Below are 15,148 nucleotides of genomic sequence, written 5' to 3'. Positions count from 1 at the left end.
TATTTGAGTCATTGATTACCTGCCTCATTCCTCCCTCGCTCTCTCTCTCGTTGGTCTGTCTTTCTTGCTTCCTCTCTCTTCCAGGAGGCCTTACACAGAGAGCAGATGTTGGAGCAGAAGCTAGCCACTCTGCAGCGTCTGTTAGCCACCACTCAGGAGGCCTCAGAGAGCAGCTGGCAGGTAGGAAACACCTTTATCATACTTCAGCCCTGCACTGTAACACAATAAAAATGTCGTCATACATCCTCTGAGGTGTTACTCAGGTGGTTTTGCTCCTTTTTCAGTTCAACAGTTTGTCTCTTCAGTGATGTAATTTTTAAAATCAAAATAAAAGTGGTTATTTTGGGAATGGGAATTTTGTTTTTAGTGTATCTGTAAAGCAAACAAATGGTTGTAATAAGTAATAATAACTAATCCATCAGTTAATGTTCTTTTGATCATGCACATATGAATCGAGCCGATATGTCCAACACTGCTGTAAACTGAGTTTATTTCTCCATCAGGCTCTGATTGATGAAGACCGTTTACTCTCCAGACTGGAGGTGATGGGCAGCCAGCTACAGGCTTATTCTAAGGTAACACACTGTCAGAATATGTCATGACAGAAAAGACACATTCTCCTGCAATAAATGGACTGAAATTAGATCAAACATTTCATCCACTTCTCCTCCTCCTTCTCCTCAGTCTCAGACGGAGGAGGGGATCCGTAAGGAGCTCTTGGCTCTCCAGGAGGACAAACACAACTATGAGACGACGGCGAAGGAGTCTCTGAGGAGAGTCCTGCAGGAGAAGATCGAGGTGGTCAGGAAGCTGTCAGAGGTGGAGGTAAGACACACACACACACACACACATGCATCACACACTCTGTAATGATTATTTGTAATTTTGAGGCATGGCGCTGTTGTGTTGGCGAAACCAAACAGTTGTTCTTCCTGCTGTTCTGCAGCGCTCGCTCAGTAACACAGAGGATGAGTGCACCCATCTGAAGGAGATGTCTGAGAGGGGCCAGGATGAGCTGAGGGAGCTCGCCAACAAGTACAACGCTGCCGTCAACGAGATCAAAGAGCTCACTGACAAAATTAAGGTACGAGTGTGTTATTACTTTAAATGACATAGATTTAACTTCCTGCAATAATACTCTATTCAATACTGAATATATGTAGTTTTGCAGAAACAAAATAATGATAATAATAGTATAATAATCTTTCTGCTCTGTCCCACTTTCCTTTCTTTGTCCTCTTCTCTCACCCTTCTCACCCCCTTATCCGCTCCTTTCCAACCTCCCTCCCTTCCCCTCTCTCCTTCTCTCCTGTTCCAGGCGGCGGAGGGCCGGCAGGAGGAGCTGACCCAGCGGGGAGCAACGGAGAAGAGAGAGTTGGAGCTGCGGATCGAGGAGATGGAGGAGAAGGAGCAGGTTCTCCAGGCTCGCATCGAAGCTCTGCAGGCCGACAATGACTTCACCAATGAGAGGCTTGCCGCCCTGCAGGGTACACACGCAAACACACACAGAAACACACACACAGAGTCCTGCCCTCACTTTTAACAAGCTAACACACTGCACCTTGCAAGCCAATCACTTTAACTTCCTGGTTAACACAAGTTGCCATAGCAACCAGTAGCAGGTTTCGAACAGGTCTTTGACCAATGCGGAGTCTTGGCTGGGTCTTCTGTCAGTCAACGCTTCTCTCTGCTGTTGTTGTTGTTGTTTACAGTGCGGTTAGAGCAGCTACAAGAGAAAAGCATTAAAGAAAACAACAGTCTGGGTGAGTCCACACGTCTCTGGTCTGCTCTGGGACAAACGTCCCCCCCGCCGCTGTTTCTCCGTGGTGCTAACTTCACTTTCTCATCTTCCACTAATGATGCATGACAACTTCCTGCATGACGACCACATGACTCCCTGTTGCTCGCTGCCCTTTTTCTCTCTCTTTGTTCATCTGTCTTTCTGTCCATCAAGTCTGGCTCTTCTTCTGTTTTGGTCTTGTTTATGGTAGTTTGATGTCCGGCCCTCAGGTGACCTCTGATAGTTTGAGGGGACATGTGATGTTGATTCACTTTCAGTTGAGAGATTTTTCTGATTTCAGAATACACAATAATTGAATTGTCCACATCAGCACTCAGTATGTTAATTACGCACATTTCTGCCAAGATCATTTTTTGATTTATATTCAGAAACCTCAACACAGTCACACTGGCAACACTGGCAGTGTTACAACATGTCTGCTACTGTTAGCAAGATAAGTCATCAATCCACCTAAACAGAGGTACTCAAATGTTATGAATTTTGAGAAAACAAGAAACAAATCTTTCAGTTTAGAATTATAATTACAAACTTTATTTACTTACTTTACAAGAATTTGTTTTTGACTGGGTGTCAATGCAATAAAAATAGGTTAAATACATTAAAAATATACATAAATATGTATATTATATAAACATAGAGCCTGACCAATTCTGGATTTTTCAGGCCCATATCAATACTTGATATTTGAGTTCAAATATATTGTGTGATATTTAACATCAACATGTAGCTTAAACAAGAATTTTTGATAAGGGACCCTTAAATTTATTAAAGAATTGTGACCAAAATATCTAGATAAGACATGTTGGCCAATAATATAACAGTCCAGCAATCCGTCATTCAGCTAAAATGTGTATGGCGTTCAGATGTGCATAGTATGCAGAAGTGCAGGGAGTGTGAAGAGATCGAGCCGGCGCAAGCTGGGCTGATTTGTATAAACTGTACATAATGTGCATAATAGGTGCTGACATTGAAATGTAATTAAATTAAAATCCTGGGTCATCCTGTGTAATCACACACACTGCATACAGGTGTCTTGTTGAGGGACATTTGGACAGGACACCTGGCTTGTGCCATGAATGTATTGAGAGAACTGGACTCGTTTTTCCAAGATGACATCCCATTCATTCCAATGAAATACTCACCCAGTACATACGCCGACAACTTGCACGTTTTTGGCCTCGTAGTGCATGAGGTTTAAAATAATTCTCTGGCTGAAAATACCAAATACCTGGTGCGGCTCGTTGACATTTTTCGGTTTTTATTGACTTATGGCTCAAATTGGGGTAAATGGAGTAATTTCATAGTTTTAGTGTTAAAGACACTCAGAAAAAAAATATTTAAAGGTGCTATATGTAAGAATTTAAAACGTTCAAAAATTAGCTAAAATTATCAACAGAATGTGAAGAAATAACAGTTTGGACGTTATGTCAAAGGCATCTATGTATTGTGTTGCAGAGATATCTACTGAAATTAGCATGCTAACCAGTTAGCCCTGGCCCATCCTGTCTCATAATACCACTTTGTACCTGCAAGGGCGATAGTGAGTCACTGTAGCGTCCACTCTGCCCTCAGTCTAACATGAGAGGATGAAGAAGTAGCGCTGCCCTGAGGGCGTATTCTGACCTTTTGCCAATCATGTTGAAGGTACCGCCCCCCGTTAGTCAATGAATGGAACAGTAAACACAATGATGGCTAAAGCTCTTGGCAAGCAACCACCATTATCACCACCTCCACCACCCACCGCAGCAAGAAGCCACGTTCAGTGGCAAAGAAAACAAGTGATATAAATAGAAGTAAAACAAGAGTTAACATGGGTGTTGCTTTCCACTGCTGGAGACAGCTCTTTGTGTGATATGCTGCCCCCAATGGGTCCGGAGTATGAGTTTGACAGGTGGCCAATTCTTACATAGAGCACCTTCTTAAAGCAGTTTGTTTTATAATGATTGTGTATGGGTAAAGTCTTTCTAAGCTCAAGCATTTCCTGTAATTTTAGCTGTGGCCACTATGCCAAAAATTTTAAAAAAGCCCCCAGAATCAATGCCAGGCTGTACGAGGCTTCAAACATGTGACTTTTGAATGGCAGGATTGTTTCTGCACACACTGCGTGTGGCTGTTTCACAGGAGACAGGTTGTCTCAGGAACATGGTGGCATTCTGTCGGGTCTGAAAGGGGCTTGTTGGGCTTTCTGGATAATCTGTGTTGTTTCCATGGTTGCCAAACTGTCCACCGCTTTGTTTTTCTTCTTCTGGGGGAAAAAGAGCTTTTTGGTCACTGATTGACTTCTGGTGATCGAATGACAACACCGAACATGAATGCTCGAGGTGACTGTCTCACTGCGCACTTTGCCACAGTAGCCACTTTGTGAAGGAACCTGCCATCCTTTGGACTCTTACACTGTTCTGAACATGTGTTTGGCTCGTAAAGTTTAGACAAAATCGTATATATATCTGATCTGGTCACATGACAGATATCGACAATGTCTCCCACGGACCAGTAGAGGAGCCTGTCGAGGACAAACAGAACCTGCAGACACCTGAGAACCAGGAGGATGACGAGGATGAGGAGGATACAGATACCGATGATGGTGCAGTTGGTGAAGATGAAGCTACTGATGGTAGTTGGTTTAATTATGCTTAAGAGCTTTACAGAACAAAAGAAAACAATGCAATAGGACACAGAACAGTAAAAGAAAAACAAAAATTACACAACATTAAACAAGCAGAATAAAATGTTATGATATAATAGAATAATATGAAAATCAAACCTTTAAAATAAGATGTAAAAAAAGACAAAGTATTGAGTTTTTTTTTTTAACCTAATCTGACTTTAGTTTATAGTTTTCTTTCTTTAATGAAATCTTGATCTTTTCTCCAGTATTCCAACTAATCTACTTATTGTCAAAGTAGTTATTCAGAAATAGAAAAAAATAGCTTTTGATCCAGACAAATATGTCTTTTATCTTAATCTTTATGTTGTAGTCTCATTTTAAGTGCACACTTTGAATACACTTTAATCTATCAGTGGTAGATCAATGTGCTTTAACCAACCATTTTGTTAGACATCCTGGATCATGGTTATACATGACTTAGTTGTGAATGATGTTACTTTCTCTACAAGGCTTATTTGTCTTAATTGGACTTAATATACGTGATTTCACTTTAATTATTGTCTTCTAGCTGTGTTGTGGAGGTGATCAAAAGGTTGATCTACAGGTCCTTCTCCTTTTCTGCAGACTGTAGATAATGTTGGAGCACTTCAGTTCACTTATGGCTTGTTAGGTCCAGTTTTTTCTTTTTAGGAGAGACTTTTGGATTTGTCTCTTTTTGACTGGTCAGGTTTTGTGTGGAACAGATTTCTTGAATGCTTCCAGTCTGACGAGAATATATATGTAAAACAGATCATCTCTCATGTTTTAGTTTTTGGAGTTGTGCTCTGATGCACAAACACTTCCTGATTTAGAAATAATGAATTTTTTTCATGAAATAGTTGTGTAATTCAGTTTAAACTGTCGGGTTGGTTAATTCCACATTTTGTTGGCAATATGTTGAACTCAAACTTTATTGAGACATTTAAGAGGATTTGTTAAGACTTGACTTTATGACCCTTTGTGCCTCAGCTGTCTGTCTGCTGTCCGCCTGTCCACATCTTGTCTGTTGTGGGGTCCAGAACCACTGTGTTATAGCTTTATCTGTCTGAAAATACTCGCCTTGTATGGCTTTGATTTCTACTCTCTATGCGTTTGGTTATCAATCATCTATCTATCCATGTAGTTCTCTATCTCTCTGTAACTCGTGAGTTCTGTCATGCTTTCTACCTGCTTGTATCTGTCCGTCATCTCTCTGCCATCACCGTCTGTCTTCGGGCTCTTTCTGTTTTCGTCCTCTCTTATACAGGGTTGGGTATTGAGAGCCAAATCTGAATTGGAATAAGATCTAAATTTATGAAGAAACATGCTCTCTGATTCTGCTTATTAATTCCAGAAAACCAAATTTGGACCATATGCTCTTCCATGTACATAACTGGCTACGCATGCATCAACGCATGTGTGTATTGTTACACTATGACAGACCAAAACGAGCTCTTGCAAGTAGTGAAACGGTAAAATATTACAATCAAATAATTTCATGCTGGGAGGATATCCATCTGCTGTAGTTTTGATGTCATAATGGCTCAAAATCAGAGCCAGAGAAAAAAAAAACAAGTGAACATTCAACTCATGCATGGAAAGACGGAGTATACTTATAATTTTTATTTTATCTCTTACCACAAATAATCCCAAAAATGACAATTGGCAGCTTCAGTCTGCTTCAAATAAAATGTTGTTTGCCTTCAACATGTTTTCTTTCCATTCTCCAATAATATGAAGAACTGGAGCCAAGATCTGGCATTGATAAGCAGAATCAATAAAAGAAAAAAATCAGTAAAATCTCAAATAAATACCCAACTCCACTCTTATAGTCATTTTTAGTAATGTCAGTTTCTGTGTTTCTATCAGACAACTGTCATGTTAACAACAGCGGAGGAGACTCGACTAGAATCCCACAGTTGATTGAGTGTCCGCGTGAGTACAAACATCCATTCCTGCTGTATGCTGCTACACATTCACACATACAGAGAAACATACATCTGCTTTCTTTTCAATACGTAACTGTGGAGGCTCATTGCTGCCAGGAAAAGAGGAGGAGGGGGAATAAATAAATATAAAAATAATAAATCAAGATTATGAGATAGCAAGTAATATTTGGACTTAATATCATAATTTTATCTTGGTTGATATTATTTTGATTAAGTCACATTTTTTTATCTAATGATTTGACTTGGTATCTCATAATTTTGACTTACCATGAGTATTTTTTATTTTTGATCAATTGTAAAATCTCGTAACTTTTTTGAAAATGTCCTTCCTTACGTATCCGATGCTTCTGCTCCAGAGGAACCTTCTTTGATTGAGAACTGCAGGTTGTGGTTCAGTGTTCAAGTTAAACAAACCCAGCTAGAACCTAGACAGATGAAGATCCTCTTGAAGACATGACACTTTTCATGCCTCTGCGTCGTCAACAGCCATGTCTGGAGACATTATGTTTTCAGGTTGTCCGTCCGTACATCAGTCCGTCCCATTCTCTCATGAACACAGTATCTCAGGAACACCTTGAGGGAATTTCTTCAAATTTTGTGCAAACGTCCACTTGGACTCAAAGATAAACTGATTAGATTTTGGTGGTCAAAAGTCAAAGGCGAAGGTCACTATGATCTCAAGTCTCTTGTGAACGTGGTATCTCAGGAACACCTTTCGTCAAATTTAGATTTTGGTGGTCAAAGGTCACTGTGACCTCATAAAACACATTTTTGGCCATAACTCAAGAATTCATACGCTAATTATGACAAAGTTTCACACAAATGTCCAGAAGGATAAAACAATGAAGTGATGACATTTTATATCCCAAAGGTCAACTTCACTGTGACATCATAATGTTCTGCAAAAACACTTTTCTGGCCGTTATTCAACGGATCATAACTCAGGAACAGAAGAGAAGATTGTGACCATATTTCACATTTGGTCGGATACTGAATTGGTGACACTAATCGTAGTTCCCACCTTGAAACTGTGATGATTAGATCTTCTCTGCTGCCGGGTTGAAGATGTGTGTGAAGCGTCCACGTTGTAGAATTTGTAGCTTCTTTGCAGCAACGTACATATCTGAAGCATCGTCTGCTGTCACGGCAACAACTTTGTGTTCTATCAGAATCAGTTTTATTGGCCAAACATGTGAACATATACAAGCAAAATACACATAATACCTTTTATTAAATTCCTTCAAAGTCTTGACTACAAATATTATACGAGTCTGGACAGACATGGATGTAACCTGCAACTTCACTGGTCCGCGGAGGCATCCAACCGCAAGGTGGCATCTCTTGTTTGTCTTTCATTTCAAAATAAAGTTGGTACCTTTTTTGTTTACAATTCAAGAAACATTTTTCCAACAATGTAAAGAATGTCTGCAGGTGAGATATAACTGATTTGAGTTGTACAGATTAGTATGTCACAAGATAGATGTTGCATTAAAGGATCAACTCACCCAAATTACCCAACCCAAACACATTTTTTCACCTACCTCCAGTGTTATTTATCAATACACATAGTTTTGGTTTTATTTTAGATATCTTCCTGTGAGATTTCTGCTTTTACCTCAATACAGTGAACATGAATGACATTTGGATTGTGCAAAGCATCCAATTCATCCACATTGTCCCCATTGTTCAGAATAATCCACAGACCCCACTGTCAGCAGTTTGTATTGCGAACTATCTGAAAATTGTTAAAGTCGGAGGATCATCATGAGTAACCCGGACACTGTTTCTATAAATACATTGCTAGATAACAGCAGGGTAAGGTAATCTTTTTAGGGGGGATTTTGAGGGAACTGATCCTTTTAAAGAAGCAGACTTGATGTTACAGAAAGTGTTTGATTTATCAATTTCATGGCAGTCTGAGAATAAACCACATCATGTTTCTTTTAATGTTGTGTTAATGCTGCTGGAGATGTTTTTGTTGGACTTCTTGTCTGATAGTAACGAGTTTTACTGGTGCTTTGGTCATTTTCATGGTCTGACTGTTTTCAGTAGGTGGTTGTGGTTCAAGCCGAACCTCCGGCTGACTGGTTGGTTCTCAACTTCTCAAACATCACTCACACACACTCCTCTCTTCTTCTTCTGTAGCAGATCTTCATATGTTTTTTTCTATCATGTTGCCTTAATAGGCTTTCAATGGGTAAATTCACTAACCTTCTTATTTCTTTTCTTGTATTTTTAGTTGTTGTCCTTCTATTTTGGTCCTTTCTTTGCCTCCCATCCCCTCAGTTGGAGCGAATTTTGGCTTAGCAGCATTTATAATAAACAATTCAAACATTTAACCCTTTGTTTATAGCTACAGTTCAAGTATCTAGTCTGTGGAAACGTCCTTTAACTTCCTACATTTCTGATACCGGTTAAACATCAGCTGATGTTGAACCTTAATGGCTTCTTTTCCTCGTTTGTTGGCTGCAGTGACATTTTCCATCAGCTGACAGTTACATACAAGTGGCGACACATTGTATTACCATACAAGTGGCAATACAAGTAACATCACTGGCAGTCCCACTTGCTGCTGATCTGGCTGTTTGCAGTAGATGTTGGACAATTTCTCCATCAGCCGCCATTGGTGAACATTTTCATAGACCAGTCCGCTGACTGATTTTCACCCTCTAGTGGTACTGCCATTTGAACTGAACACAGATTAAGTAACATTAAAAAATGTGGCTTTGCAGCAAGGAGACATAACATATAAGAGTGTATGGTTCTAAGTGGATGAGATGAATCAAAATGAGTTGAACTGAGACTTGTAGATTTTGTCGTAGCAGCTGATAACAACGCAGCCCAGTATGTGTGGTTTCTGCAAATGGTTTAACTGGGTGTAATTTAGTTGAAAAGTTAATTCTGGATTACATATGTCCTTTTTTCAATTGTATTTCAACTTGTAGACTTGTATACATTATCCTGTACATATTTTGTTTTGGCAAAAGCTGTCCAAAAATGGCAAAAAAGTCCTTGATATCCTGTACATCATCATGTTATTGTGTAGATATACAAGTGAGATGCCATTGGAGTGATGGTGGCTTGTTCTCTTCGGTCTGCAACCTGGATTAGTCAATATTTAACATGTTGTAGTGATTTACTTAACAACTAATTTATTCTGTGTATAGTAGAGGTACTTTTTCACGTAATATCTGCATCCAGTCCCCTTTTTTTGTGATTAGCACCATAAATTAGGTATTTTAACACAAAACTCATTCAGCTAACTGACACCGATTTCAAACCAAGCAAGACCTGATTTAACTGAGTAACTTCAGTAACCAAAGTGAAACATTAGGTCAGTGAGTCTTTACACTCAACATCTGTACTAACCAGCCACTAATTCAGCTCATAGCTGACCCTGAGTCAGTGTAAACGGTTGTATGACTGCCGGTTGCTTTATTAAGAGGATGGTACATTGGTAGATTGAACATTTGCAGAGACAGATTTGAATTGATCCAAGTTCAGATTCTGTGTTTTCTAACAAATTTCGACTGGCTTTACTCACTGATTCTTCTGCTTTTCTTTTTTTTTCTCTCTCTTTCTCTACAGCTGTCAAACAGCTGAAGGAAACTGTAAGTTCTTCAATCCACAAACTGGCCAACTTTGATGGTAAGAACTCAACTAAGCTTCAAATAAAAAGCACATATTAAGAATTCCCCTCTGTTGTCTGAGTTCAGTCTGTGAACTGACGCTAGAAATCTGAGAGAAAATAAACTCAATCTGATGAAACGGATGTAAAAATCAGTTTCTATATAAACAGAGAATGGACGGCTGATCTTGTGAAGCTTTAAGATAAAAAGCTGCGTTATTACATTAAACTGATTTATAGTCTGTCATCACTAATGTGAAAACTGAGCCATATGTTCATGTTTATGTGTGTTTGCAGAAGTGATGGATGCTCACCTACAGAACAACCAGACAGCAGAAGACGACATCCTGGCCAGCCCCGATCGACTCAAAGGTAGAGGACACACACACACACACACAGACTTTCTATCTCCCAGAGGCTAAATATATACTAATTATAACTGATTGAAACCATGTGTTGAGTCTGTGATATGTTCATAGTGGAAAATGACAAACTGAAGTATGCCAACATGCTTGTTTCTCAATCTCAGCTCAACATCCTGTGAGAAATGCTACATGTTTTTATGTAATCTGTGTTATCTTTTATCATAAAATATCTTCAAGAAACTTACTAACAATCGTATTTTGTGTCAGTTATTTAATAATGTTATTTAAATACCTTTGATAATGTTATTAAATGTTACAGAATACCCAGATCTGTCTGGGTTTCATAAAATATGAGATGTTTTAGTTGTTTTTAGTCAGTTGGGGACAGTTACATCGACTGACTTCACAAAGAGCTAAACTGCTGACAAGTAGAAATTCTTCCATAGTGACCTTTGACCTTGGACCTCTATCTTTGCTGTTGTGAGAGGTCTGACTGTTTTCTGTCCTTTGGATTCTCTGTGGACACACACACACACACACAATGCTCAGACATACCAGCAGCCATGTGTGGAGGATTTAACACAGCGCAGAAATACATTTTCTCTGGATACACATATTTTTATATTCCCATACCTTGCCACAGTGCATTTTCCTTTTCCCCAATCTTAACCTTAACTATCATTGCATGTTAACACGTACACACTTTTATCTTCCTATTCTTGTGAGGACCCTCATTTACATATTTACCTTGATTTCCCCAAGGGGATGAATAAATTATCTATCTATCATCCATCCAGTCGCAATTAAATAACTAACGCCAGTGTTTATTCTTCCCCTAATTAAAACAAAGTCTTAACCCTCAAACAATCCTTTTGAAGGAAAGACTCACAATGCAGAAATGTCCTCACTACGATTGGTTCAAACTTAAATTTGTCCTCACACTGTAGCAGAGTGAATGTTACTGAAGCTGCTCCAAACTGCTGCTGCTGTTTCTGTTTCACCAGCATTGCGACTCATTCACTCCAGTAACTCCAGTCAGTGAACTGCACACATTTGTATGTGGGTTTGCACATATAAACATGTGTGTTGGCTTCTTTATCAACATCTCTAATCCTTGTTATTTTGTTATTGCTATTTTATTTAATTATTTCTTTATTTTGTTTGCCATTACATGTTGCCTAGTTGTAACTGTAAACAAAAATTTGTCCCACCCATTCTGTCCCTGCCTGGCTGACCTGTGTGTGTGTGTGTGTGTGTGTGTGTGTGTGTGTGTGTGTGTGTGTGTGTGTGTGTGTGTGTGTGTGTGTGTGTGTGTGTGTGTGTGTGTGTGTGTGTGTGTGTGTGTGTGTGTGTGTGTGTGTGTGTGTGTGTGTGTGTGTGTGTGTGTGTGTGTGTGTGTGTGTGTGTGTGTGTGTGTGTAGGGATGGATGCCAAAGAGTCTGACATGTCAGACACTCTGAGTCCCAGCAAAGACCGCAGCAGTGACGACACGTCAGGTCAGTAACACACACACATATTTATCTATCTATTTATCTATTTATGTGATTGTATCTCTCCCTCAGCTTTTATTTTATCATATTTTGTCGTTAATTGTTTTAGCTTCAAGGTTTTTCTTTTTGAGTTTGAACTAATAATAATAATAATACATTTCATTTGTACAACACTTTTCAAACTGACTTTAAATAACTTTTTATTCAATAGTGTTAAAGTCTGCTCATCTGTAATATGTAGAACATCTACTCTAATGAATCCATCATGGATCAGGCTCTAAATATAATGCTAAGAACTAAATAAAACATATTTAGACTTATTTTCAACGCTGCTGTTGTAACTGTTGTCTGCAGCTATTAATCATGTTAATCATTTTATTGTCATATTATTGTTGTTGTTGTTATCTTGTGGCTTTTTAAAGCACTTTGCTGTTCTTTTAAAGACCTTTTATAAATTTAGTCTTTAATATAAACACTAGTTGGGATATGGGTAACATGATTTTTAACGTGTATGTGTGTGTACGTTTCAGACGGCAACATGGACGATCAGGAGCTGAATGAACCACAGAACAGAGTAGCTCTGCTCAAAGGTAACCATGGCAACTCATCTCTGCTTTTTTTTTATCCTGTTCTGTACAATCTGACCATAAACCTGTTAATCAAGGCTGTAAACCAGTGATTTAACACATTCAGTAATGCAGTAAATTGTCCGTTAGGGGGCTCTGTTCAGATACTGTATGTTAGTGGCTGCAGCTCCTTTAAAAGGCTTTATTGTTTTAATCTATCATGTTGTTAATTTGCAGTGCATAAAATGGTTAAAACATGTCTTAAAAGAGTTTTTTAATAATGCTTTTTGTGTGTGAGTAGCTGAGTTGCATCGGGCCGGTCTAGAGCCTGGAGACACGGAGCAGGTCATCCACCATCTCCACAGAGAGCTCCTGGAGGCCCAGGAATTAGCCAACACCGGCAAGCAGAAATGTCTGGAGCTACAAGGTAACTAACAGTATAAAAATAACCCCACTTCAATTAACACACACATATCATGGGAACTCCGTCACTCTGTATGGTAAGTTTCATCACTGAGCAGGGAGGCAGCAGATTTGAGTTTCCCCTCTAATATTTGACATTAGTTTCTGACATTGTTCTGACAAATCTGAATCCAATATTACTGTCATTATACATCACATGATGCATGATATTATAGAGGATCAGTGAGATGAAAATGATGACCGTATGACCTGATACGATCTGTGCCTGTCTGTAGCTCTGCTGGAGGAGGAGAGGAGGAGTAACTCTCAGCAGACTGAAGAGTCGACCAAACAGATCCAGTACCTGCAGAGTTAGTACAAACACACACACACACACACACACACACACACAGTACAGCGAGATACTACACACATGCATGTGTTTAAATCTATAAATCTTTGTTTGTGTGTGTTTAGCTCAGCTTGGGAAGCTGCAGGCTGACATGGAGGCACTGAGGGAGCAGAGGGAGAGCACCATCTGCAGCACCAGAGATGAGCTATACTCTGCGCAGGAGGAGGTAACGCTTTATCTCACAACCACTCCTGTCTATTCCCCTCTGACTCCTCATAACTCCTCTTGACACCCCTGTTACTCCTTCCAACTTCCTTCTGACTCACCCTTACTCCACCCAACTCCGCTCTGACCCACGGATTGTTTTTCTGCTGCCAGATTCTCGTTCTGCGGCATGCCATGGAGGCAGCCACGGCGGAGCGGGAGCGCGAGATCGCCGCCCTGCAGGCTGACCTGGGCGGTGTCCGATCCGAGCTGGAGCACTGGAGGAGCACAGCCGCCAAGTACGAGGAGGAGATCAGCCGGCTGCAGGAGGCCTTCACACAGCAGCAACAGCAGCAGCACACCGCCAACCAGCTGCAGAGTGAGCACTGTGTGTGTGTGTGTGTGTGTGTGTGTGTGTTTGTGTTTGTGTGAATCTGCTGGTTTCCTTTTCCACTGCAGGAGCATCAAAATGCCGATGAAAGTCAATCTGTCGTTGTTTGTTTCTGAATCAAGATTAAAGTTGCCCTGTGGAGTTTGTGATCATTAGTAGCACACGGATGTGACAAACATTCCCGCCAATGGTGTGGATCAACGGATGGCAGTAATGCTCCAAGGAACGCTACAAAGGCAGGAGAGAGGAAGACTGTTAGCTAGTAAACATGGATGTAAACAATGCAAGATTCAAACTGTTTAGAAAAATCTGCTTCGCAAATGTTCTATAGGGAAGGAAATGTATTCAACATCCTCATAATAATAATAACTTTATTTATATATCACTTTTTAAAAACATTGTTTACAAAGTGCTTTATATTGTCTGCACAAATACAAGCACATACAAGAAAACTCCACAGGACACCTTTAACAATATCTGTCTTTAAACACACAGCTGTCCTGATATTTTCTTAGATATTAATTATAACTACACTCTCTTTCTCTCTCTCTCTCTCTCTCTCTCTCTCTCTCTCTCTCTCTCTCTCTGTCTCTCTCTCTCTGTCTCTCTCTCTCTCTCTCTCTCAGCGGAGTGTACTGCGTTGCAGCAGCGGTGTGTGTGTTTGCAGCAGGACTGTGACGGCCTGAGAGCTGAAAGGAAAGCTCTTATGGACAAACTGCACCACCTGGAGTCTGAGCTGAGCAGGTATATATATATACACACACACACACACACACACACACACACACACACACATGCACAGCGTTAAAAAATCTTTTTCATGCTGTTTTTTTTTTTTTGTTTGTTTCTGCTTGTGCAGTGGTGCAGAGATTTGTGTTGATTTGTTTGGTTCTGGAAAATAATAAAAAATAACTCTAAATTCTAAAAAATATTAAATTAATTTATTTACTGAAATCTGTAAAAATCAAGATAATAAAGTTCAGATAATAAATATTTCATGGTAAATAACAAAACTAAATTAAATACACTACACTTTAATTTAAAACAGAAAGGTTAACAGAAAACGTATCCAGAATGCGTCAGACTGGACATCAAAATGTTTAAAATTGGACCTAAAAGTCTTTGTGACAGCTTTGATTGAGTCGATGAATTCAGGCTCAGGACAGCTGACAGCAGCGCTGCCAGGTCCGCAGGATCTGACGGGTTCAGAGTTTGGTTTCAGCATTAAAGGAAAGGACAGGAGGAAACGTGGCGTCCAGCTGATTCAGGTAGAACAGGAAGAAGGGACGACAGCTGACTGACAGCTGACTGAACCGGACCGAGCAGTCAGCAGGTTAACGGACTGAAGCTTCTGTTCTCTGAGGCTCGTTCAGA

At 39.8% G+C, this 15,148-nt stretch overlaps 1 protein-coding gene across 9 annotated transcripts in view; it reads left to right on the top strand.

The window, feature by feature from the left end:
* Positions 1-15,148, top strand: part of slmapa (sarcolemma associated protein a) — a 67,705-nt gene that overhangs the window by 38,979 nt on the left and 13,578 nt on the right. For 3 of the 9 annotated variants that reach the window (XM_044348961.1, XM_044348960.1, XM_044348962.1), the window contains 17 exons: positions 85-180; positions 504-575; positions 685-825; positions 947-1,084; positions 1,319-1,487; positions 1,713-1,763; positions 4,269-4,415; positions 6,297-6,362; positions 9,965-10,024; positions 10,302-10,376; positions 11,791-11,865; positions 12,390-12,449; positions 12,727-12,852; positions 13,124-13,198; positions 13,305-13,405; positions 13,558-13,762; positions 14,401-14,518. In XM_044348961.1, coding sequence (XP_044204896.1) covers positions 85-180; positions 504-575; positions 685-825; positions 947-1,084; positions 1,319-1,487; positions 1,713-1,763; positions 4,269-4,415; positions 6,297-6,362; positions 9,965-10,024; positions 10,302-10,376; positions 11,791-11,865; positions 12,390-12,449; positions 12,727-12,852; positions 13,124-13,198; positions 13,305-13,405; positions 13,558-13,762; positions 14,401-14,518 — 1,775 coding nt within the window. The remainder of the gene's footprint in view (positions 1-84; positions 181-503; positions 576-684; positions 826-946; positions 1,085-1,318; positions 1,488-1,712; positions 1,764-4,268; positions 4,416-6,296; positions 6,363-9,964; positions 10,025-10,301; positions 10,377-11,790; positions 11,866-12,389; positions 12,450-12,726; positions 12,853-13,123; positions 13,199-13,304; positions 13,406-13,557; positions 13,763-14,400; positions 14,519-15,148) is intronic. The other 6 variants (XM_044348964.1, XM_044348969.1, XM_044348965.1 and 3 more) reach the window with 4 other exon arrangements.

This window comes from Thunnus albacares, chromosome 4 (genome assembly GCF_914725855.1).
Source record: "Thunnus albacares chromosome 4, fThuAlb1.1, whole genome shotgun sequence".
In the NCBI taxonomy this organism is placed as follows: Eukaryota; Metazoa; Chordata; class Actinopteri; order Scombriformes; family Scombridae; genus Thunnus; species Thunnus albacares.
The sequence above is the reverse complement of the archived record's forward strand: the minus strand, read 5'-3'. Positions and strand labels throughout refer to the sequence as shown.